The 27,999-nt window shown below is 32.6% G+C and overlaps 2 protein-coding genes across 2 annotated transcripts; both read right to left on the bottom strand.

The window, feature by feature from the left end:
• Window positions 1-3,535: 3,535 nt before the first annotated feature.
• LOC139892206 (BTB/POZ domain-containing protein At1g21780-like) lies at window positions 3,536-6,360 on the bottom strand. Its single transcript, XM_071875247.1, has 4 exons — window positions 6,111-6,360; window positions 5,832-5,977; window positions 5,224-5,339; window positions 3,536-4,262 (listed from the first exon to the last, which is right to left on the bottom strand). Exons 1-4 carry the CDS (start codon window positions 6,221-6,223, stop codon window positions 3,657-3,659), a joined length of 981 nt encoding a protein of 326 aa, XP_071731348.1. The 5' UTR covers window positions 6,224-6,360; the 3' UTR covers window positions 3,536-3,656.
• A 4,349-nt stretch (window positions 6,361-10,709) lies between these two features.
• On the bottom strand, window positions 10,710-24,375 carry LOC139892207 (chlorophyllide a oxygenase, chloroplastic-like). The gene is made up of 9 exons (XM_071875248.1): window positions 24,256-24,375; window positions 14,789-15,110; window positions 14,016-14,120; window positions 13,657-13,914; window positions 13,240-13,387; window positions 12,955-13,139; window positions 12,045-12,157; window positions 11,675-11,969; window positions 10,710-11,143 (listed from the first exon to the last, which is right to left on the bottom strand). Exons 1-9 carry the CDS (start codon window positions 24,258-24,260, stop codon window positions 10,985-10,987), a joined length of 1,590 nt encoding a protein of 529 aa, XP_071731349.1. The 5' UTR covers window positions 24,261-24,375; the 3' UTR covers window positions 10,710-10,984.
• Between the last annotated feature and the right edge of the window lie 3,624 nt (window positions 24,376-27,999).

Here is a 27,999-nt window from a genome sequence, read left to right on the forward strand (position 1 = left end):
AATTAAACCTTACAGTCACAAATACAAAACAACCCTTACGAGTATCGTCGTGTTCGGAATCTCGTAACGGATCAATTTGGAAACCCATATACACAATATACCACGCATTTACACATCAAAAACCTCCGCTTCACGTTTTTGTGAAGAAAACCCATCAAATTATACATATAAAAGTTGTTGAGCAAGAATTTGGACATTAGCTTTCACGATGTATAACAATCAAGTAAAATCAATATTTCGGTCGTTTGATGCATTATTTAGGAAATACATTTCGTCGAACACTTTATGTGCGTTTAAGTGTTTTCATTGTTTGAATCGCTTACGTGGGTGTGTGTAATACAATATATATTAGTTGTGGTTATTGTTTCTATATATTGTTGATATTGTCTAGACTTAGCTTACATGTTATGTTGTGAGAAAGAAAACTTGTTTTTGGTCGTTAACGACCATGAAAATGCTACAAAACTCATGCTTAACGCTTCACGCACCACGCAACAGGAAACTCCCATGGTGCGTGTTGCGTGATGCTTGGTACGTGTTGCGCTTTACTTGAACCACGACGTACAGTTGACGTCGTTTTTTCAATTTTTTGATGTTATTTTATGTTTTTTTTTTCAGGGTAGATATATTTACCGGTCTATCTTATAATGAAGAATAGTCTCATCAAATTTAAAGCCACGACGTTACAGTTGACGTCGGGATAGCGAACCATTTTCGGTCAAACGATTTCGGTCCATGGTTACATGTCCGGTATACAGACAATGACCGACCTACGTACACCTTATGCTTCAAAAAAAGAAGCGTAAGCGACCATTTAGGGTCGGCATCCAAGACAAACGGGATGATCTTTGGGTTGCGTTGTCCCATTCGTTGACCGTTAGGTTCGGGCGATGTGGGTTTTGTTTGATGACTGATCTTAGATTCGGTCCGGATACTGACATGGATCGTTCCCGAGGAGGTTAGAAAGATGAAGCCTCCTATAGAGATTGGTGTTTCCCTGATGATCTTGCCGACGACATATTGATCCTAGGAGCTATCCAGGCCCGTTTTGACAATACGACGCTATAGATCAGATCGCGTCATGCTAACTATTATTCTGATCATTGAGATGGGAATTATGGGTATGGGAATTATGGGTAAGCAGTCACATACACACTTCAGGACATGTATCTGCATTTCATCAAGGATTTAGATGGTTTAGAAGAATATCTTTAGGGTTCTCGTATGTGAAATTTTATTTACAAAGAGATACAAGACCCTTTTAAGCGCCAAGCGAATGACAGACAAGTGTATAAACAAATTTCTTTTGAAATTGTAAACAAGTCTATTAATAAATTTTGGTCTTTCGAAATTGTAAACGGTCAAATGTTTGTGCATTGTTTAATGATGTATGTTAAGTTCACATAAAATTTACAAGGACAAAAATCACAGAATGGGAAGATACATGTTATGAATCAATAAGATTCAACTAGTTTTCGAACCTGGGCTTCGCGCCGGGGATTCAGTTTTTAATGTATTTTATTGCGTTTAGTTTGTAAAATTATTTCGTGGCTAACGATGATGTCGTTGAAGCGCAACTCGAGTCGAACTAACAGGTATAACCAGGGAAAGATTTAAATGTTATTTTAAATTAACAATATATGTGCATCTCTGCGTTTCGCTATGAAATTGTCGACTTTTAAAAATTTAATGCAAAATCAACGTGTATGAAAAGTACCCCAAATATTTAGCGTTTTTTAAAAAGCGTCCGTTTTGCGTATAGTTAGTGACATTGTGTTCCTAAAATTATTTCGAGTTTAACGATGGTGTCGGAAAAATTTAAATCGTTGCGAGCGAGAAGATATGACCCCTTGAATATTTGAGTGGAGTTTATTTTAAGATTTTTTATGAAAATGATTATTTGACACTTTATTCCATTGTTTGGGGGGTCGATTTGAATTTGTGAAAAAAGTGTGGGGGCTTTGTTGGTGTAATGAAATTTAGTTAAAAGTAAAAAAAGAAAAAGAAAAAAGAAGAAGGTAAAAGGAAGAAAATGCCCATAGTTACGATTCATAACTTTTGTCTATTAGATAATATGGTAATTATATTTTATGTCTGGTTACTCTGTTCCTTCCATCACTTGACCACGTTATATTATAAACAAATTTTTGTAAAATTTATTTGGTTATATCATATCTTATTATGTTTTAAATGATAAATATCTCCATTCCATATTTGAAAATAAGCTGTTGCCTAACGATTAGGGTATCCAACTCATAATTTCTTAAAAGGTAATGTTCTTCGGTTTATATTCGAATATTATTCTTTGAATAAGTGTAAAAAAAATCGTACTTATTTGTTTGTCTTTTGAAATTGTTAAAGGTCGTATGTTTGTGCAGTGTCTAAAATGGTAATGATCTTCATTTCATATTTGAATATAAGCAGCTGGCTAACGATCAGGGTATTCAACCCACATTTTCTTAAATAGTAACGTTCTTTATTAAATATCTGAAATTGAAAATTAGCCATTGAATAATGGTCAAGATATCCTACTGTCTTTTGAAATTGTTAACGGTCATATATTTGTGGATTGTTTATAATAGTAGCCGTCTTCATTTCATATTTGAAAATGATTCGTTGGGTAACCTCAAGTTGCATTTTCTTAAATGGAAACGTTACTAAAATCATATATGAAAATTAGCCGTCGCGTAACAGTCATCTACTTATTTATAGACTCCATTATACTTATGTGATCATGCATTCATCCTCCCATTCTAAATCTTTTTATTGGCCATCCCAGCAAACACAGTTATCAATCGAACACTATGCATACGTTTTTGAAATTCTTATTGAGGTAGGTTGATGGACTCAAATTTCCTTTTGATCAATGGTTTTATATATTTATTACATATAACATGTGTTGTACTAGTTATCACGATACACCGTATGTAGTGAAAAATATTGAAGTAAGCTCTGAGTTTCTGCTTTTTATCTGAATATCATATTGAGATCGAAACCAGATAAAGGATTTGGCATGGAAAAATCAAAGAAAGAAATAAATATGATTGACATCAAGACATGGGATGGTTTGTTGGCTCAGGAAAAGCGTGATTTTGACGGAATGATTGTGTAGTTTCTTTAGTCCATGGTTTAAAGCGCACATCATTTAGCGCATGCATGATTATTCATCATTTCGTACATGCGCCAAATACTCTGATGTTTGAACCATGGACTTATCAACTGCTCCATACTCTCATGATTGAAAAATATAATGTGTTCTTTAAGATTACAAACCTTAAATAATCACATGGATTCAAATATCAATATTAGTACAAGACCCTACAATTGTCCAAAAAAAAAAAACGATCCTACTAAACGTTGTACCTGGTTATAGTGTGACACAAATTTTACTGAAAACCGAGGTTATAAGTAAAGATATCTCCTTCATGATCAGTTGCATTATCACCATCATGTAGCAGAGAACTCAAATGCTCAAGTGAATTCTGAACACAGAGTGCAAGTGACATACATAAAAAAAAAAAAAAACATAAGCTATATTTTACATACATCATTTAAAGTTTGCAGAATACAAATTTATACACACAGCTTCAGTTTAAGCAAATAAATACAAATATATACATACATGAAAACCGCCAGATCAGCATAATCGCAGACTCTTAAGCTGGTTTCCACACCGTAAGCACCTCTTGAAACATCTCCTGTATAAGTTCTCTATCTGCAGTCCTAAAAAAATTATTAATTTCATCTCTAATATCATATATCTTCCCAAAGTCAAACAAATAAGTCAAACACCCCTTCTTCAACTTATCAAGCTGATAAAGCCAAGCTTCTTGCAGCCTTTCAAGAACATTACCAGAATTAATGTCTTCCAACAAGCTTTCTTCACACAAATCCTTTAAGTTTGTGATTGCATACTTGTTTGCAGCACCTAAAAGCGAAAGACGATGCTTCCAAAAATCTTCTTGTTTAATGGTTCCGTATAAGTACGAGAGAAGTGCAGAGCATGATTCGAGTGACATATCGTGTATATTGATTGTTGATGATTCTTTTTCTTTAAGGTTGTGTGAAAACATGCTGTCGAAAACTGGAGAACTTGCAGAAAGAATTGACTTGTGAGCTTTTAAAGTTCCGTCCCCTGTGTTAATGGTGACGTCAGCGTTAATTGACTCGTGAAGCATGCGAGAAAGACATTGAAGGATGCTTTCGCTTGCTGAAGATCGCAACATTACATCATTTGGCCATATTGAACTTGATTCCTCACCCTGCAGTAAAACATTCGAAATGCTTAAGCGATAAGAAAAGCTTGAGGGAGAAATTTCGCCTCATTTACCTATGAATGAGTTGATTCGGGTTATGTCAAATTTTAAATTGTTTCAAGTATATTTTGCTAAAAACATAACAGGTCATACAAGTCGAAAATTGCCCATAATTTATGCTTTAGACCTCCTATACTGCTTCATTCAAATATTTAGATTAGGGGTATTGTAATTATATAGTTTTTGATATCATATCTAGCAGATTAACGTTTATTAAGATGAAAAGATTATAAATCAAGATAAGAAAATTATAAATTAGAAAAAATCTATGGTTTTGACTTAGAGCCATTTTGACCCGAAACCCAACCCAACTGACACATCTTGCAATCTTAACAAAAGCCAATCAAAGATCCCAATCATCTAAAGCGAGCAAAACCGGCACGTCGATAACATATCCAAGTGGGTAAATTTTTTCGGATGGATCAAAACAGATAGATTTGGTTTGATATCCTTTCAATATTTGGTTTGATATCCTTTCAACAAACTGACATGTTAGTATGATTTAGATAAATATTTTGTTATAAGAATAACCCATTTTTTACATTTAAACCGATTTTGGAGGTAAATAAAAGTATGCGACCCACTGACTTGTTTCTTTTCAGGTTTTCCTTGGAATACTTTGACCCGCTATAGATAAAATATAACCAAACCAACTTTTCACAACGAAATGGCTTGTAAATGCCCGAAAGCCCGAGTCTTTACTTCAACATTCAACCAGTGGCGGAACTTGAACCCGAATACAGATGGGGCGGGTGTAAAATTTTAATATTTTTTGGTAAAAATAAAATAAAATTAGTGTAAAATTTTTTTTCCCGTTAAATCTAGGGGGAGCGGATACCACCTTTGGCTAACACTGTGTTCCGCCCCTGCATTCAACCATAAGATTCAATAATATCAAGTGGCTTACATTTGTAGAATACACCTGCAGGTCCAAAAACTCAACATCAATGATGAAGCGACCATGGAAAGTGGAATCCACCGGCCAGACAAAGTCTTCACTGGTGCGAAGAAGTCTCTCATGAACTGTGGCATTGAACAATATATCATTAGGTACTCCACAAGCTACAACTACAACCAATTTATTTATCGTTCATAAAAACTACAATCAATTTAATCAAGTTCGAACTATTATCATTGCGATCTAACTTTGATAACTCAACTTTCACATTAATGCCTTATAATTGAAAGTTCGACATGGTAATTTTCCAAACGTTTTATTATGAAAGTTCCACCGAGTACTTTTCAAATTTGAAGTCAAATTATTTGATTTGTTACATCTATATCATATCACTATAAACCATTTCCAATATAGCCTAGTGGTTAGGGCCTGATATCCTCTCACCAACAGCATAAAACTTATTCGTTTACGCATATATGATATCACTTTAATCTTTATTTAGCAATTAGCAATTTAGCAATGTGTTATGATTTTTCAAAGTGTCAATCAATCAGTCATAAATAATAAATATAAATAATAAAAATTGAAATAAAAAGTAAAGATAAGAAGGAAGATACTTGGTGAGATATAGAGTCGGCGATTGGTTCCAACGGTGGTGACACGTAGGATGAACTTAGCAATCGGCGGTTGTTCTTTAGAAAGGCGAGATGGCTCGGGAAACAAACGAATATACAAATACCGATTCTTCTCAACTGATAATTGCCTAAATTTATATTATAATTGTAATTATAATTATAATTATAATTATAATTATAATTATAATTATAATTAAAAATTAATAATGAAGAAATTAAATAAGTAGCTAGGGTTTTAGTTGCAAGTAAAAAAATTAGTACCAATTCCAAATGCCGATTTTAAAAGGTTCGGATCGTTTGAAAGTACATGGTCCAAAATTATCGATCCTCCATTGACCTAATCTTGATATCGTCTCTACTTTTGTATCCGCCATTGAATTGAATTGAATTGAATTCAAACAGTTACAGAAACAAGGATTACTAATGTCAAATGCAGTGCAGTGTTGTGACTGTTGTTTAGTGGGCAGATTCCATATACTAATTGACTTTTTTGCCAAGCTTCATTTAACAATAAATTTAATAATTATTTTTTATGTATTTCTTAATGGAGTGATTAAACTTTAAAAAAAAGTCACTGAAAGGTGATTGAAGGTCAGTCATCTAAAACTTTCGGTGTCATGGTCTAATTAAACACCGACCAGATTATTATATTATTTTTATTTAAATTTAAACATTAATTAATTATTATTATTATTATTATTATTATTATTATTATTATTATTATTATTATTATTATTATTATTATTATTATTATTATTATTATTATAATAATAATAAACTTAAAAGTTTTAAAACTTACAAAAAATTAGTGGGAAGCCTAGAGACAATCTGAGCCCCCACACCTCTAGCAATAGCAAAACCTATCCTAGTAATAATATGAGCAGCAGCACCGGCACCAATATCTTGCGCCATCGAACTCTTCTGAACCCGCTTTAGCAAAGAAACAGCCTCCTTCTCTAATTCCCCAAGGGAAGAAAATGAGAAAGGAATGAAACCATAACCAATCGCCAGACAACTAGATTCGTACTTGACCCGCTTCCGACGAGCCGCATCAATCACAGCACGTCGAGGGACAAAGTCAGAAAGCCCAGACTGTGTCAAAGGAGAAGATCCTGTCAAGTCAACACAAACATCGCGATCACAATTTCAGGAATAAAGTAACACATCTGCAGGTCTGAGGGCCCTGTCGTTCCCTCCAGACAACCCAATGTCAACCTCCTTTCTCGCTGAAATCCCAGATCGATAACAAACATCAACAAGGGAATCCCGGACAATATTATGTCGATGCTTAATACCCACCATACCAGCACAAGACACCGCGTGATCCCCGAAAATATCCCTAGTAAAAACTCTTGAACAGGCAGAGCATGCCGTCGAGATAGAGAACAATGGAACACCTAACCGGTAGCACAACACACATCGGTAAGTCTTTGCGTTCATCGTCTGACCCAACCCCAAAATAGGGACTGCCCTTAGCCAAGCAGAGGTGTGATCACTCTGCTGTGATTTCCATAAAGCCGATTGTCGGGGAGATAACGAAAAAGTGGATTCTGCAGAAGCGGTAACCTTTGTGAAATAAACATCTGCCAATTTCTTCATGAGTATTGGGGCAGCGACGTCACTCGGATTACCTAAAATATCAAACCCAACTGTTTTATTAAACAGACCCAACGCATCTTCAAAAGCACGACCAAGACCAACAATACTCGCATGACGTAGTAGCTTGGTCTGCAATCTAGCAGACTGTAATCGAGAAGCCAGAAAAGCATAATGACGAACTTCTCCCGCAGAATAAACACCAAGCCCTCCAAATGCAAATGGCAAGGTGGCAAGCCGCCACTGCCAATCACCAAACCCAGGCCCTGAAGCAGTAACAATACGCTCCAAGGAAGATCGAAGGGCTCCATCGAAAGCGCGTTGAGCCGCCTCAAATATACTAGGAGGACAAGTACGCAAGGAAAAGTAGAGTTTAGAAACTCCCGTACATGCCCTAAGCAACAACAACTCACACTGAGGATCATCAAGCTTAGCAACCTTATCCATAAGCGCAATGGACTTGGTCACCCTTTGCATCACCAGTTCACTACTAAAACCAGGATCGGAACTTGCGGGGGCCCCAAGCAACTTAACACCATTTAAAGGCCGAGCAATATTAGGAGGAAAGACACCTACTTGCCTGCTGCGAGGGTCCTCCGTAGGCCAGAAAATTTCTGTTTTTTCAACGTTGAGATGCAGCCCAAAACGAGGCCCATCCTCCATAATCAAATGCAAAACCTTCCCCACCACTAAAGTGTCCCCAATAATAGTACCATCATCCAAATACCACGCCTGAAGACAAACCTCAAAATTATCTCTGATTTTAGAAACCAAGGGTTGTAGGACCAAAGCAAAAAGCAGCGGACCAAGGGGATCACCCTGTTGCACCCCCTGAGAAGACCATAATGTGTGGTTCCCATAATACAATCTGGCTGGATTAGAGTAGCAAAATTCAACCCACCGAGAAAGGCTCGGACAAAGGCGGCGAACTTCACGTAACATGACCGTACGATCAACAAGATTGAAGGCATTTTGAAAATCAACTAATAACATAGAGAGGCCAACATCAGAGCCACGATCCTCAATCAGCCGATTCACAGCATGAAGAATAGCCTCACCACCTGAAGAAACACCAACACCAAACTGAAGACCATCGAAGTAACTTCCCAAAGACTGGCCAACCATAGCAGCGCCAACCTTCGAAACAAGACGTCGCCAAACAGTACCCACAGCTATAGGACGAAGACCAAAGTACTAAAAAAGCCCGTACTAATGTTTATTTATTTATTTATTTATTTTAAAAACAAGATAAATCTTTATTTCTTTTTATTATAGTTAAATCTTTATTTTTTTACAGCACTACGGGATTACTTAAGGGACTTAACCATCTACACGTTCATCTCTCACAGTTGCATAACACGCTCCCAACTGCTGCCAAGAAGAAAATTCGGCCCAATCTGAGGGCATAGACGTTAAAACTCCACTCCTCCATTGCCTCCGCAACGCGATATGTGAAAGACAACCTTAGTGGAATTCAAGGATAGAGGGGCAACCCTGTGTGCAATGTTGCACCCCACAGGAGTCGAACTTTCGACCTCTCGCTAAGAGAGTCAGACTAGTACTACATGAGCTACAACACAAGTTTATATTAATGTTTATTAGACCACCATTAACCATAACTGTGACGTTAAAGGAAAGTGATGTACTTTTTGTTGATGTGTCAAATTCACTAACTAAAGTTTTTTGAAAAGAGTGTCAAATTATTTACTGTAAATTACTCAAATTACAACACAGATCCCAACAATTAACTCACGTAAGCTTCCATTGTTTACAATACATCAAAAGTTTAGATTTTTGAGTTTTAATTGAATATGAAACAAATATATGATGATAATGATGACGAACGTATGATGAAACAAAAGTTTAGGTTCATATCGGATTTGAAGATGCTATGCATCTTTCCGGTTGCCACTACAAGTATGTGAACCAATGGATATGTGAAATTTGTTGTATATGTATGTTAACAACAGAGGAAAAGGTTAACAATTATTCAAACAACTTTAATTAATAATAATACAAAGAAGTTTGTTCCCATAATATTTTTGGGTTCGAGAAAGAAAAATCTTTTGAATGATTTTCACTGAAAAATTAACTATACAGGGTTTAAAAATTTAATCTTGTGAAGTAATTAATAAGTTACCGATGCTATTATTATAAATGGTATGAAAACATGACCAAGGCTTGTGTCTAAAGTCTGATTTACTGCACATTTAGTACAAACTAGTTGTTGAACCCTCGCTTCGCGTCGGGGGTTCGGTTTTCAATTATTTTATTGCGTTTAGTTTGTAAAATTATTTCGTGGCTAAAGAATGATGTCGTTGAAGCGCAACTCGAGTCGAACTAAAAGATATAACCCGTGAAAGATTTAAATGTTATTTTAAATTAACAATATATGTCCATCTCCGCGTTTAGCTATGTAATTATCGACTTTTAAAAATTTAACGCAAAATCAACGTGTATGAAAAATACCCAAATTTTGTAGCGTTTTTTTAAAAAACGTCCGTTTTGCATATAGTTAGTGACATTGTGTTCCTAAAATTATTTCGAGTTTAACGACGGTGTCGGAAAAATTTAACTCATTGGGAGCGAGAAGATATGACCCGTTGAATATTTGGGTGTAGTTTATTTAAGATTTTTTATGAAAATAGTTATTTGACACTTGACCCCGTGTTTGGGGGGTCGATTGAATATTTGGAAAAAGTGTGAGGGTCTTTGTTGGTGTAATGAAATTTGATTAGAATTTTTTAAAAAGAGTGAAATGACGAAAATGCCTCTAGTTACTATTCACCATTTTTTTGTCTATTAGATAATATAATAATAGTAATTAGATGATGATACTTATTCTGCTTATGATGGACAGATTATGAACAAATTAGATGATGATATTTATTTTGTTGGTTCTTAAGGATTGTGTTGGGCTGATACGGAGAATGCCTTAAAATGGTCGATTGGACATGATTTACTTTCTTATCCAATACATAAACACACCTACCAGACCCGAAATCATTAACCCAATGGCCCCCTTTTTTATGTTATGGGTTTCGTTTGCCAGGCTCAATAAACTGGAAGAATTAACCGGAAGTAGTGAACAACCTAAATTGTTATGCTTTTATTTATTCCTTTTGTTGATCTATTGGTTATATTAGTTGTGTGATTTCTTGCTAGGTAATCGATCCCAACAAGTAACATATTTTAACCATTTCTCTAGTAAGATAGTTAATGCAAGTTGTTAAATTTAGTGATTTAACCAGAACAACATGAACGGGTCACAAGATATTCTTTTTTAGAACTCTAGAAATTGCACGAAAAAAACGACATTAACTAAAGGGTGTCTGTCTATACATTTTCTTGTATTTTTACAAAGCTTTCATCCATTGTAGCCGTCTTTCTTCCGCCTGAAATCAGTCTTCGGATTCGTAATGTTTTTTTTTTAATATCTCATAGAACATGAATCATTTGACTGATCTTCAATATTTGAAGTGCAGTGATCAAACCATCATAAAAGTTGTAAATTCACTCCTAAAAATTGCCTTACATGTTCATTTACTGAAAGGTAATTGCTTTTTCTCCACACTATTTCTCCACAACCGGTATCTTACTCCTAACTTATCATACGATACTGGCCAGTTCCACACATTCGCCCCATTAATCATCCGATCTTGTTGGCCTAGCACAAGCCTTAAATCCTCATTTAGAACCTGTATATATAACATTTTCATCACAAAGTTCAATAAAACAGCAACATACCAAGTCTATTCCTTTTTTTTTTTTTTTTTTTTTTTTTTTTTTTTTAAGTCTATTCCTGTTTATATATTATATATAATATAAATAATAATAATAATAATAATAATAATTACTCCGTATTATAATTATATATTATAATATACTCGCTCCATCCCGAAAAAAATGTCCCAAATGAAAAATGTTTAGTTTAAGATATATTGTTAAAATGTCTATTTTGTCTTTCAATTAATATTAATATGTTATCCGAATTAATTAGCTTCTTTAACAAAGTAAGTAGAAGAAGAAATTATGAGTAAATGTTTTACCGGCTTTCGTATATAAATAAATGTAGAATTGGAATTTCAGTTAATTTTTAGTGTTATTTTTGAGTAATGTCATTTATTTTGAGACATATATAAATATTAAATAGTAACTAGGACTATTTTTTGGGACGGGAAGTAGTATATAATTATATCAACATAAAAGTATGATGGGAATAATGTTACCTTTTCTGCAAAATGCTCCCATAGGATATCCATGAAGGGAATGTGTTGCAGAACAGGAGCAAAATCAAGTGACATTCTGTACAAAAGTCTGGTCTTATGTCTTGATGATGGTAAACAAACATGTAACTGATGAAGATGAGTTGAACACTGCTTAGTGGTCTGGCCTTCCAGTTTTCCTGGTTTCGAAATCCCAATGGTCGATAAAACTATACAAGGCGGTTTAAACTCCATATCAATCGGATATGGATCCCAATATCCTTGAAGACCAGTTTCAGGAGTCAAAAACTTTACAAAACTGTAACAAAAAAGGACAAGTCAATACTTTAATGTTCAAGATTTTATATAAATGTGAAGAATGTGAGATGGAGACCTTGGAACACTCCACCCTTTTGCGAAAGTGGATGTGTGGGTAAAAGGCGCATGCGCAAGATCCAAAAGGTTGTCTAGAAGTAGTCCATGTTCTACGGGTAGTTCCATAACAATCTGCCGATTCCATCATGCATAACAACATGATATTCCGTATTTAATAGTACTTACAAAATTCCATCATGTCGAAAGTTATCGTCACTCCGTCCCAAAACGATTGTTCACAAAAATAATAATTAATAGTAATTAAATAAGTTCTCAAACATTTGCCTTTAATGCAGTGTTTACCCCAAGGGGTAGGGGTGGCTTGCTGATTGAAACTTGAGAATCTCTAGTGGAAACGCAAATATAACGTCCATAGGCTACAACTTTGGGGCCATGTCTTTTCAAAAATGGCAGTGTTTCATGAAATTTCAAATTCTACTTTTGTTGTTTGTGATAGCATTTGACATGGGAAACTTGCAAGCTTTAGTATAAGAATAGAACTGAAAATTTTCAAATTCTACTTTTGTTGTTTGTGATAGCATTTGACATGGGAAACTTGCAAGCTTTAGTATAAGAATAGAACTGAAAATTCGTTCAATTAGAATTTTTAAAGAGTAAAAGTTTTCCCAGTTCGTGCTACCAGGAGGGCGAGTAATCCTACCCCATACTCTGATGTATGCAGCCCAGCAGGATTACTCCATGACTGTTTCCAACCCTCTGCCACCACTAAATATTCGTCCTAGACGGGATTCGAACCTGAGACCTCTTGCAAGGAACTCATGGCCCCAACCACTTGGCTATCTACTGATAGTTTCATTCAATTAGAATGTGAACAGTTAATTTGGGACATTACGACATAAAAGACAAATAAATCGGGATGGGCATAGTATTTAATTATTACTAATAACGGAAATACATGTCGGAGATACCTCAGCATGTATCTGGAATCCGGGAGGTGGTTGTAGCGAAGGAATAGAGGGTGAAGGCGGTTCATTGCCAGGCCAAATCCATATCATTCGTTCTTTTTCAATGCACGGAAGCGATTTTATCTTCACGTTAACAAATTTTGTTGAAGGCATTTTTTCACATGTACCATCTGTAGAGTACTCCCACCCTGATGTTCACAATAAGTTATATGATTCACTCTTAGTTAGTTATTCAACTAATTGAGAAGCCTATCTATAAACACTTTGTTCTTTTTGTTACAGTGTTACCATGATATGGACATTGCACTCGACCCTCGTTCACAGAGCCCAAGTCTAGAGGACACGATCTATGCGCACATGTGTTCTTTATACATCCTGGTTCACCATCTTTGCCACGAAATAACACCCATGGTTCTTCGAAGCAATCGATAGGTATCTATAAAAATAAATGAAAAATTATCCTACTAATAAAAAAGTAGTTCAAAAACAAAACTCTAATATTGTTCCATAATGAGTTAGGGACCCCGCGGCCCGCGCATTGCGGCAGGGTAATAATTTTTTTTTCTTTTTTTTTGTTTGTAAAATTTGAAAGAAAATAGAAAAATGACAAAATAGCTGAGGTTAGCACATGGGTACCGTTCATTTTACTTTGTATTTTAGTAAGGAGTATAATAATATAATATACAGTAATATAATATGGCTTACCAATGTATCATGCTTTAAGTCATTGGTAAAAGCAACAGGGTACCAAAAGTTCTTCAAACGAGGATGATAAGGTTTAACCGGACCAGACACCCTTATACTTTTCCGTTCAGCTTTACTTTCGGCAGTTTCATAAGGCGCTGGGTCATTAGTACGTGCGGTATCTAATGTTTTCTTATCTAAAAGTTTGTCATTAACTAAGGTTTCCATGTATGCTAGCTTATCTAAAGCTGCACTAACCCTTGCTTCTGATATATGTACCTACATTTTTTGTTGATCATATACAAAAAAGTTAAATATACTTGAATAATTTGATGCATATTCATGTCATTTATTTAACTGTTTACATTTCATTAAGTCACCTGTTTATGTGCTTGTGCAAGCTCTTGTTGTAACTCTGCTAAATCTTTCTTCAATGTCCCAATGGATTTATACTCGCGAGCAAGCGGGTTTAAAACATCTACAACCTACAAATAAACAGCCCAACTTACGAATGGTTGTAGAGTTAACGGAATTGTCCTATAAATATGGTTGTAAAGTCCTCGACTAGGCCGACTAATTCCTGACTAGTCGGGATTTTGATGTAGTCCAACTAGTCTTCGATTAGGCTGATTTATTCGAACAACTTTATCAAAAGTCTAATTTAGTCAATCGACGTCGGATTTAATAGTTGAAAGTCGAATTAATTCAGTGAAAATAAGTCAAAAACAGTCAAAGTCAGTCAAAAATTCAAAGTGAAAGTTGGTCAATGTCCGACTAGTACTAGCCCCCAACTTGACGCCGCCTAATCCCCGACTTGACCGATTAGTCACTACAAGGTCCGGATCAACTAGTGCCTGATTAGCGAATGTTACAACCTTGCTTATGAAGAATCACATTGGATCATATTTTTATTAGATTACATCATATATATATGGTGCTAGCAATGCCTAACTTATGTGTTGTCAAACCAAAAGTGTACATTTTACATCAAAAAATCCTTAACCCTTTTCTGAAATATACATTTTAACTTCATATTTTTGAGTAGCTTCAAGCTAGCCTTCAACCCAAAGGTACATGCCACTAACAACAACCATCAATTCCTCTTACATAATACGGAGTATTCAATAATAAATAAATAATGTTTATATATTACCTTGTCATGAAGAAGCATAATTGTAAGTAAATCTTGTCTAGCTCTCCAATCACAATATTGTAGATCATATCTAGCCACCTCAAGTGCTTGATAAGCATCTAAAAACTTTCTATTACTTAAGGGACCTTTACTCCTTGGATCTTCAACATCAAACAAACTATTCCATAAGTTTTTCTTTTCATCAAATTCACCATTTTCATCACCACCATTGCCGAATGTCGAAAACACCACAAATCTTCTATTGAATGTTACTTTAGATCTTGTGGTGAATTTGAATGAAGGAGGTAAAGAAAATGGAAGAGACAGAGATGCAACAATGGCTGTCATTATAACGACCCTCATTTTTTCCATTCTATATTTTTCCAATATTAAAAGCCCAAACAATATAATTAAAACTTAATGATTAAACTTTAATCAACAATTGTTAAGTGTTAAGAGTTAGAAAACATATTAATTAACTTTGTACAAAAATTGACAAGTTAATAAAAGATGAAAATAATAAACTGTTAGTCGACACTCACTGCTAATTAAAATTTATGCATTTATGTAATATTATAACTAATAACCTATAAGTAATAAATAAAAAGTGACATTTATATAAATAATAAAACAATTGGGAACTAAATATATACAAGTCATGAATTAGTAAAAAGAAAATAATACTTATCATGTAGTAAATGTAAAAATAATAATAATAATAATAGTAATAATAATGAGACTAAAAAAATCTTACATCCTTATGTTGACTAAAAATAAAGTGTAAACTAGTACATCCTTATGTTGACTAATTATAAACTAGTACCACCTATTGTTGACTAAAAATTATAAAACAAAATAAAATCATTAATTAGAACATCCTTATGTTGACTAACACTCTAATACTTGCACTATATAAACACCTAGTTTCTCATTCACAAATCACACCAAAATCCTCTCTCAAAAACAATCTCTCCCTCTCCCTCTCTTGTGGTATTCGGATCTTCAAGCTTGTTCTTCGTGTTCTTCAAGAATCTTCAAGGAGTTCTTCAAGATTTTCAAGGCTTTGATCTTCCATCTTCATCGTGTTCATCTTTTCTTTGTTAATTATCTTGAATCTTCAAAGGTATAACATAAACCCTAAACTATTTACATAAACTTTGATCTTTGATAATTCATATTCATATTATAAACTTGTTATTCATAAGTATATACATAAACACACCTAGATTTATATATACATATATACATGTAAAAAAAAAATATTTATATATATATATATATATACATATATATACGAATTATATATACATATACATATTAAAACCTTAAACCCTAATTACACCTAAACTAAAATTCTTAAACCCTAATTAATTAAACTCTAAACATTTATGAAACCCTAGGACATTAATTACTAAACCCTAGTTATTAATTACTACTTTAATTAACTAACCCTAATTAATGAAACCCTAATACTACTTATACTAGTACTTAACATGTATACACTATTACTATTACTAGCACCTATAACCTACTAATTATATTGTAGCACAAAAACATTTTGGGATATGTATTAGAGATGTATAGATCTTCGAACTTTCTTGACGAATGGTTTCTACGAGATTCTAGGCAGAGGGTTTGGATTTCCGATTTAAAGGGTCCTATGGCTCAAGCCCCTAGATCTAAATTAGCCATTCGAAGGGAAAGGGGTGATTGGAAGCTTATCTAATACGGCAAGTATCCTAAAATGGAAACACTCATAAAAGTAGAAACTCTCTAGTCATAGAAACTTAGTAAAATAAGAAACTTTCTAAAAATAGAAACTTTATAAAAATAGTAACTTACTAGGAATAGAAACTTAGTAAAACAAACTATACTTAAACACATACTTAAACTTAAACATGGGCAAAACACTTAACTACTCTTAAATGTCAATAGGTTGACTTTCCTGCTCACTCGTTCAACTCTCTATTCCGAGGAATAACTCTCTCTACTTACTAAGGTGAATTCATAGCCCCATTCTTTATTGCTAGCAAACTTATTTAACTTATTTGGGGTGAGACACATGCTGCTTTTACTATTTACAATTTAGACACAAGTACCAACTGCTAAAACTATGCTATACCCGGCTACTTCCGACTAAGTCCCTACAGTGATATTTTTAAGTGCTGCGGCATGCTTATTTATTGGGGGTAGGCCTATCGGGAGTAACGTCCCCGATACATTTGACTCAGTCTTTGTATTACTTGATAATGAAATTTAAACCGACAAGGACATACACAACTTGTCATGGGGCAAACTTGAACGTTTAGTCTAAATATCACGCACTGGCATAACTTTTGGATCTGCGAGATCTACTTTTTGATCCTGCGGGAGATCAACTTTACAACTAAATCTTGTGGTCTAAAAACAACGATAACTACTTTTGTTAAACCTATGAACTTCACTCAACCTTTTTGGTTGACACTTTAGCATGTTTTGTCTCAGGTGCTGTTTGATTCAAGCTTTCTTATCTACTACTTATGTGATGCTACTTGGACTTAGGATCAAGAGATATCGCATTTATTACTTCTGCATATGAACAATTACTTTATCGTTATTTCCATTATTGTAACGACATTTCATTTTCCGCTGCGTACTCAATAAAGTTAAATTTTCTCATTTAGTATTGTTCTCGTATTATAATATGTTGGTTTATTTGATATTAGTAACGTTTCTTCCAGACCCTATTGGGAGGACGTTACAGATTGGTATCAGAGCATAACCAGGCTGTTATAGAGAACCAGGATTGCAATTTTATGTGTGCCTTACTTGCTAGCTAGGGTGCCTTAGCAATCTAGGAAACTATAACCTTTCCTGCCTTACACTTAAAGCACTTAGGATTGCCTTATAATCTTAACAATCATGCTTTACCAAACTTGACTTAAAGATTCTAATCAAAGTCTCTTTCCTAATGTAGGACTACACCTTTTCTTGACCATAGTGCCTTTAATTGTTGCCTTTAACTGTTAAATGCTACACTATACTTTATAAACTTTACTTATCTTAGAATGACGAGCTAATCTAAGAACTCTGCTCACTTTCCTGAGTACTATCCAATTACACCACCGCATCTAAATGCGACACAATGATTTCAGAAATTCTTGACATTCATAAGTCATCTATCATGGTTATGTGTATTACATATGTATTACATGAAATATTATCCATGATTTTGAAACTCTTATAATTGTTACTACTCACACACAAACGTATATAACTCCCTGTTATATCACGTACCTATATGCCTTATGCCTTTATGCATCGGTTTATGAATCGAAAAATGTCATTGGGTTATCACAGTATACGAATTGAAAGTCTTTAATCAAAAGATTATTAGATTACATACTTATCACTTTATGATCTCGACACGTCATACTGCCATTATTAAAGTATAGACACATCATATCTTATTATATCTTATCGTATCTATCCCAATAGATTTTGTCTAACACTTTTCCTAAATTCCCACCGTAAATTACGGAAATCTTTTTGCTATATACACGTATTCGAGGAGACGAATATATCATCCAGTATTCAACACTAATCTCATATCAAAAACCCTAATTCCAAACACATAATATGGATTCCTCGAACTCTTCGAGCTCCAATGGCAGCGTAACCGGAATGAACGAACCAATCAGCCATCATCTATTTTGGATGAATTGGGGATGGGTTCGTAGCAAACTTAATCAATGGAGACAAGAAGAAGGTGATCCCTTCCACCAACCGAATTCACCTCTTGGTGAAGAACCTGAAGCACTTACTGGCGAACCCGTTCAGAACACTATTTTCACCCTCATTTCCAGGATATCCAGTCACGAATATATAATATCTAAAATTTTAGATCTTATTCATCCACTTGTCCGAACCGCCAATCATCCCGGAATAATAGAAGAAGTCAATGAGCTTCGTGCTCGAGTAGTGGCTCTGGAGAATATGGTGCGAAACCTACAAACACCAGCAGCAGCACCAGCATCATAACCAGTACCACCAGTACCATCGGCATCACCACCAACATCACCAGCTTCACCAACGACAACATCCGCATTCCACGCCTCAACATCACACTCAGTACCTCAAACATCAACATCATACACCCCATAGATACCAAGGAATATTAGTAATAATGAGTTAAGATGTATTGACTCATTCTTCCTGAAGAATTACATATGTATACTTTATATATATGGATTGGAACAATAATAAATCTTTTCGTACTAAGCTATTACGTGTGAATCTTAACTAGTATGTACTACATGGTTAATTCATATCACAATATGCCATGATGTACATCTTTTGTTAATAACTTAACAATCGTTAATCATTGCTTCAATACAATAAACTCCATTTCGTAATAAACCAAGTGTATTACTCAAATATATGATTGATTGTATACTTTAATTTTCGATGTACTCGAAACTTTCTAGAAAATATCATTAGTGCCTTATGAATTTCACAAGAATTCCAAGAGCACCAACATCATATACCAAAGTATATCAATAACAATGAACGATGAAGTATTAATTCATAACTTCATTAGCGAAATATTTCACGACAATTATGAAATCTCTAAGGTTTTGGAGATTATTTATTCTCGTTTCAACAGCAAATCAAATGAGTTTAATATTATATTAGCTCATTAAAACCATGATTACATCTGAAGAATACATATATGAACGTATATCTTCTCTTTTGTACAAACTGTTAATTATAAAAAATATTTTAACGGGTAGGTAAAACGCGAGAGATATTCATATCTCATATAAATATGTTACATTGTACATTCTTCCATTCTGATTCAGCAGTTGTTAACTATACTACTTACATTCACATGATATATGTATATGTTCACCAAAGAAAAACCATTTTCATACAAATTCAGTTACATACTCTGATTTTGACATATCGAAACTTAAGTAAAGCTTTAGCAAGTGTTATCTTCCTAAAGATCACTACATTCATGAATTATATTCATTCGTATTCTATGATGAATTATCAAATCAAACCACCGAACTTACCATTCCTTACTTTTGAAAATCACAACATTTCTTCGTCAACCGTTAGATCCATTGATGGATGCATCTTACGCTTAAACACTTCAAATTTAAAATTCTTGAAAACATCCTTTGAATCTTGACGATCGCAATCAGCGTTTAATCATCTAAAAATGAAATTTCTTGAAACCATTTCGGATTGATAACCGATGATTCAAATATGGCTGCATTAAATGCAGAGGAAACAGAAAAATTGTAGATGGTCTTAAGGGCCAACAGTTTGATAATAAAGAATGGTACGTTGGAAAAGCTCAAAAGAAAATTTGGAACTGAAAAACGGATTGAGCTAACCATGGAGGAGACCAAGGACAAACACAAGGGTCAAACCCTATATTCAAAGAATCCAGGTAATTTTGGATCCGGTGAAATCTTTAGAGAATATCTTGCTCCGAAGTCATGTTAAAAGCTTGCGGAAAATTTTTCTTCATCAACTTTCGAACTTAGAAATTCCAAAATATCATCATAAATATCCTCTATATTTCGAAAGATATCTTCATAACGATTCATGTCCGCAATTAAGTATCTCTTTGCGATATCTTTATAAAGGAAACTGTTTTAGTTTCTATATTCTGTAAAATTCGAGTTTAAATTATAAATGCTTTGAAGAAGTGTTGGGAATTGAAGCATGAGTTAGTATAATATAATGACGTCAGGCCAACGTGATTATATTACAGTAAGTCATGCTAAGTTTTTAATGGAAGATGATGATTCATAGATTTTATAATCATCATTTTCCATGTTACACGACTCTTACATTCTATTTAACCTCTAAATATATCAAGAACATATTTTTCTTGATGATTCGGTCTTTTCCGGATATTCTGGTAATATGACAAATCAAATCATGCTATTACATTTCCTTTCTACTTTATATATTATGATCATTCGAAACTTCATACCTATGAATTCTGGACCATTACTCGCTTGACTTGAAGTCGGGAAGAAGAAACAAAAGCATAAAGCTCCGACATATAAGGGAAAATATAAAGCCCGATAACGACTCCGAAATTACAAACCGTGTATATCAATGCGTATAGCAATATAAAGACACGGGATAATTAAAAACACTATAACCCCAAGAGCATAGTAGAAGTAAACAGATTCCTCTGGCGGTAAAAGAAAAAGAAGAATGACTGCATAGATGGTCAATATAATAACCAGGATCAGAACTGGATTAAGCATTTTCTTAATCTTTTGGAAGTTTGAATTGAGAAAGAAAGTATAGAAGTGGTGAAGATAATGAAACGAAAGAAGCTAATTTATAGCAAAATTCCAAACACATCAATCGAGGCAAATCACCGCATTTAATCAAACAAATCTCAAAATTTCGTAAATACCGGAGAATCAAATCTTATAGATTACGAAGATTTCCTTTAATTCCTTGAATTCCGGAAATCAATCGTGACTACGTCAAAAGTTAAGGCGAACATTTAATTTTCTCATTTCACTCTTTTATGATAGCTTCATTTATACTCTTCCTATAAACGAATCGTTTTATCCATATTATTCAATAGTGATAAAACTTTATTTTTCAACTTATATTCATCATTAAAATATTCTTGTTGTAAACAATGAAGATCTCTATCAAATTTCATGACTGTGATTTTCACGAACTCCTCTTTGTTTGTCTGCCCTAATATTGTGGCATAAAATGCTCAAGGTTTTAAATGAGCTCAGTACTATTCATAACACATTTCATGTATCCAATTTACTGAAATGACTTGTATAACATCATCATTTTGAATGATATTCGCATTAATGATAAAATGCACTTCGTTGAATAACCTATAGAAATCATGGAAGGAGAGGTCAAACAAACGCGTAAAAGCAATATACCTATCGTTAAAGTCCGTTGGAATTCGCGTAGAGGCCCCGAATATACCTGGGAACGCAAAGACCATATGAAACGGAAATATCCCCATCTCTTCTCAACTGCTGATGCAAACGAGGAAACTACCTAAAAACTTCGGGACGAAGTTTTCAATAACGGGGAGGTACTATAACGACCCTCATTTTTTCCATTCTATATTTTTCCAATATTAAAAGCCCAAACAATATAATTAAAACTTAATGATTAAACTTTAATCAACAATTGTTAAGTGTTAAGAGTTAGAAAACATATTAATTAACTTTGTACAAAAATTGACAAGTTAATAAAAGATGAAAATAATAAACTGTTAGTCGACACTCACTGCTAATTAAAATTTATGCATTTATGTAATATTATAACTAATAACCTATAAGTAATAAATAAAAAGTGACATTTATATAAATAATAAAACAATTGGGAACTAAATATATACAAGTCATGAATTAGTAAAAAGAAAATAATACTTATCATGTAGTAAATGTAAAAATAATAATAATAATAATAATAGTAATAATAATGAGACTAAAAAAATCTTACATCCTTATGTTGACTAAAAATAAAGTGTAAACTAGTACATCCTTATGTTGACTAATTATAAACTAGTACCACCTATTGTTGACTAAAAATTATAAAACAAAATAAAATCATTAATTAGAACATCCTTATGTTGACTAACACTCTAATACTTGCACTATATAAACACCTAGTTTCTCATTCACAAATCACACCAAAATCCTCTCTCAAAAACAATCTCTCCCTCTCCCTCTCTTGTGGTATTCGGATCTTCAAGCTTGTTCTTCGTGTTCTTCAAGAATCTTCAAGGAGTTCTTCAAGATTTTCAAGGCTTTGATCTTCCATCTTCATCGTGTTCATCTTTTCTTTGTTAATTATCTTGAATCTTCAAAGGTATAACATAAACCCTAAACTATTTACATAAACTTTGATCTTTGATAATTCATATTCATATTATAAACTTGTTATTCATAAGTATATACATAAACACACCTAGATTTATATATACATATATACATGTAAAAAAAAAATATTTATATATATATATATATATACATATATATACGAATTATATATACATATACATATTAAAACCTTAAACCCTAATTACACCTAAACTATAATTCTTAAACCCTAATTAATTAAACTCTAAACATTTATGAAACCCTAGGACATTAATTACTAAACCCTAGTTATTAATTACTACTTTAATTAACTAACCATAATTAATGAAACCCTAATACTACTTATACTAGTACTTAACATGTATACACTATTACTATTACTAGCACCTATAACCTACTAATTATATTGTAGCACAAAAACATTTTGGGATATGTATTAGAGATGTATAGATCTTCGAACTTTCTTGACGAATGGTTTCTACGAGATTCTAGGCAGAGGGTTTGGATTTCCGATTTAAAGGGTCCTATGGCTCAAGCCCCTAGATCTAAATTAGCCATTCGAAGGGAAAGGGGTGATTGGAAGCTTATCTAATACGGCAAGTATCCTAAAATGGAAACACTCATAAAAGTAGAAACTCTCTAGTCATAGAAACTTAGTAAAATAAGAAACTTTCTAAAAATAGAAACTTTATAAAAATAGTAACTTACTAGGAATAGAAACTTAGTAAAACAAACTATACTTAAACACATACTTAAACTTAAACATGGGCAAAACACTTAACTACTCTTAAATGTCAATAGGTTGACTTTCCTGCTCACTCGTTCAACTCTCTATTCCGAGGAATAACTCTCTCTACTTACTAAGGTGAATTCATAGCCCCATTCTTTATTGCTAGCAAACTTATTTAACTTATTTGGGGTGAGACACATGCTGCTTTTACTATTTACAATTTAGACACAAGTACCAACTGCTAAAACTATGCTATACCCGGCTACGTCCGACTAAGTCCCTACAGTGATATTTTTAAGTGCTGCGGCATGCTTATTTATTGGGGGTAGGCCTATCGGGAGTAACGTCCCCGATACATTTGACTCAGTCTTTGTATTACTTGATAATGAAATTTAAACCGACAAGGACATACACAACTTGTCATGGGGCAAACTTGAACGTTTAGTCTAAATATCACGCACTGGCATAACTTTTGGATCTGCGAGATCTACTTTTTGATCCTGCGGGAGATCAACTTTACAACTAAATCTTGTGGTCTAAAAACAACGATAACTACTTTTGTTAAACCTATGAACTTCACTCAACCTTTTTGGTTGACACTTTAGCATGTTTTGTCTCAGGTGCTGTTTGATTCAAGCTTTCTTATCTACTACTTATGTGATGCTACTTGGACTTAGGATCAAGAGATATCGCATTTATTACTTCTGCATATGAACAATTACTTTATCGTTATTTCCATTATTGTAACGACATTTCATTTTCCGCTGCGTACTCAATAAAGTTAAATTTTCTCATTTAGTATTGTTCTCGTATTATAATATGTTGGTTTATTTGATATTAGTAACGTTTCTTCCAGACCCTATTGGGAGGACGTTACAGTCATGGTGTTTCAAAAGTTGCCAAGTTTGAAAGTAATGAAAGATTGACATTTTTGTAAAGAAAGATATTTTGTCAGTTGGGTTGTGAAGATAAGAGGTTGGTGTGCCTCATAGTTGTAACGTTAGACCAACTTGTAGCCACAAATTGGATTCCCTCGGGAGATTTTTTTATGATTGTGGAGTACTGTTTTATTTGATGTTGTGTGGTATACCATCCGCTAGCAATTAATTTTTAACTTTAAGTATATATTTGATTTGGCTCTATGAGGATTTTCTTGTTTTGGAATAGGAGAAGGGTCAAATATTTTTACTTCGATATACGCAGTGGCGGAACTTGACCCCGACTCAAAGGGGGCGAAACTAATTGAAGGGGGTAAGAAACTAATCGAATGGGGGTAAACACTAAAAAAAACCTTATTTTTTCGTAAATTTTTTTTTTTATTGTAAATTTTTTTTTCCACGAAATCGAGGAGGGGCGGATACCCCCTTTTGTCCCTTAAATGTTCCGCCCTTGGATATACGAGATATAATCGGATTAATCTGTGACCGTTTTAAACCCTTCACTGGTCGTCACAAGATTTGACATGAGATCTTTTGTAAGGATCTAAGGGTCCTAACCAATGAGATCTTAGCTGTACAAATTAGTCACAAACACTTCATTCCACAGTTATTTTAATTATTTTATAGGATGAAAAAAATATACATAAGAAACAAAAATATGTTGTATTCTTATTCTTAGAGCTTTTATTTTAAGAAGGAAAAGAATAGAGAAATTGATAAAGACGGAAAAGTTAAAGAGTAATTTGTTATGATTACTAGGTTAAAAAGGAAATTACTGTATCTATCAATTTGTATGTTACTAAATTTTATCCATGAGAATATAATATAAATTATATAATTCTCTTCAAATACTTTAAGATATATACAATATCAATTTGATCAAAAATAATTTTAGCACAACCTATATGAATATTTATTGAGATATGCAACTTATAAGGATTAAATTATAAAATATTTAATTAATTTTTCTTTCATTTTTTTCCTCAAAATTCAAAAATAGATATAAAGTATTCCATCTATTTCAAAATAATTGTTCTATTTTATTTTTGAAAGCATTTTCTCATAAATATTTTTGCTTGTATTATATAATACTCAACTAAAATAACATAATTCAGTTCATTCATATAACTTTAATCTGATACTCCATGCGTTTTACTAGAAATGTCTACTATTGACTTTTCAAAGTCTTTCGGTGTCAAATTTGATTGTAAATATTTTCATCTGTATTATATAATATTTAACAAATATAAAATTCAATTCATTCATATAATTTTATTAAATATTATATAAAATAGATAAAAATATTTACAGTTAAAGTTGACAAATAAATATTTTTAAAAGTTAACTGTGAACACTTATAGTGAGACGGATGAAGTATATTATATAACAAAAAATATTTATTTAATATCAAAACATAAAAAAAAATCAAGGTACAGGATTTACCTGATTTATGAAGTGATCCTGAAGGTTTTTACCGACACTGCCTCTCGTGTTGATTTAAGGATCAATCTCTGTAATGCGCTCCGAGTTTCCGTCTGAAAGCGCACGCGTGTATGGAAAATGATCTGAAAGGACCCGTTCATATACATTATAAACGATTCACAATAGTTGATTACATCGCGAGGTATTTGACCTCTATATGATACATTTTACAAACATTGCATTTGTTTTTAAAAGACAAACTTTCTTTACATCGAAAATTGACAGGCATGTATACCATTTCATAATATCCACTATTCAACTATAAATTGACTTAATAATAATAATCTTTAATGAACTCAATGACTTGAATGCAACGTTCTTCGAAATATGCCATGAAAGACTCCAATTAATATCTTTAAAATGAGCAAATGCACAGCGGAAGATTTCTTTAATACCTGAGAATAAACATGCTTTAAAGTGTCAACCAAAAGGTTGGTGAGTTCATTAGTTTATCATAATCATTCATTTTCATCATTTTAATAGACCACAAGAATTTCATTTCCAGTTCTCATAAATATACGTCCCATGCATAGAGACAAAAATCATTCATATGGATTGAACACCTGGTAACCGACATTAACTAGATACATATAAGAATATCCCCTATCATTCCGGGATCCTCCTTCGGACATGATATAAATTTCGAAGTACTAAAGCATCCGGTACTTTGGATGGGGTTTGTTAGGCCCAATAGATCTATCTTTAGGATTCGCGTCAATTAGGGTGTCTGTTCCCTAATTCTTAGATTACCAGACTTAATAAAAAGGGGCATATTCGATTTCGATAATTCAACCATAGAATGTAGTTTCACGTACTTGTGTCTATTTCGTAAAACATTTATAAAAGTTGCGCATGTATTCTCAGCCCAAAAATATAAAGGGTAAAAAGGCAAATGAAACTCACCATACTGTATTTCGTAGTGAAAATACATATAACGTCATTGAACTAGTGCAAGGTTGGCCTCGGATTCACGAACCTAAATTAATTATATATAATTATATGTTGGTCAATATTTGTCTAACAATTAGGTCAGGTCATAGTGTACCACAATCCTAATGCTCGAGACTAATATGCAAAAGTCAACAAAAGTCAATTTGACTCAAAATGATTTCCAAAATTTATACATGATTATAATATATTTTAAATATCGTCGTTTTATATTTTTAAATATTTTTAAAAGATTTATTAGAGTAAATAATATAATTCATTTATTAATAAATAAAATTTTATATTAAAATTTATATAATAAAATATACTTTTATATATATTAAGTAATAAAATTTACAGGGTTCATTTAATATCATAAAGATAATATGATAGGTATTATTAAAGTAATTTATTACACGTAGTAAAATATGTTTGTATTACATATTTATTTGATAAAATAATATCTATAATGTTAGTAAGTAAAAGTTGTATTATTTTGTAATAATTATTATTATTATAAAAATATCAATATTTATAATTACTAAGGTGATATTATGATAAAACGATAATTCTAATTATGATAACTTTAATATTTACGATAATTTTTAATATTATCTTTAAAATAATAATTCTATTTAAAATGATAATAAAAATGATATTTTATAGTAACAATGACATTTCTATTAAAATGATAATTTTTGTTAAAATTATAATTTTTGTTAAAATGATAGTTTTGATACTAACGATACTTTTAATAATAATAGTAATGATAAAAATAATAAGAATGATAATTTTATCTAAATCAATATCTTATAATATTTTAATTTCATCATGATACTCTTACTCATTATTTCCTAATCGTTTCGTTTAATAGCTTTTAATCATCTTTTATATCGTGCTCATAATAATGATAATAATAGTAATCAAAATAATTAGGTGTTACTAATATTAGTTTTAATTACAATAATACTAATAATGATAATTACTATGACATTATTAACGATAATGATAATATAATAATAATAATAATAACAATAACCATTTTTAAATAATGATATATATATTAATAATGATAATAATAATAATAATGATAATAATAATAATAATAATAATAATAATAATAATAATAATAATAATAATAATAATTAGATAATAATAATAATAATACTAATTATAACTTTAATGATAATAACGATAGTAATAATAATAAAAAAAACAATTTTTAATGATAAATCCTTTTATTGATAAAGATAATAATAATAATAATAAGATAAA

This window comes from Rutidosis leptorrhynchoides, chromosome 2 (assembly GCF_046630445.1).
Source record: "Rutidosis leptorrhynchoides isolate AG116_Rl617_1_P2 chromosome 2, CSIRO_AGI_Rlap_v1, whole genome shotgun sequence".
NCBI lineage: Eukaryota > Viridiplantae > Streptophyta > Magnoliopsida > Asterales > Asteraceae > Rutidosis > Rutidosis leptorrhynchoides.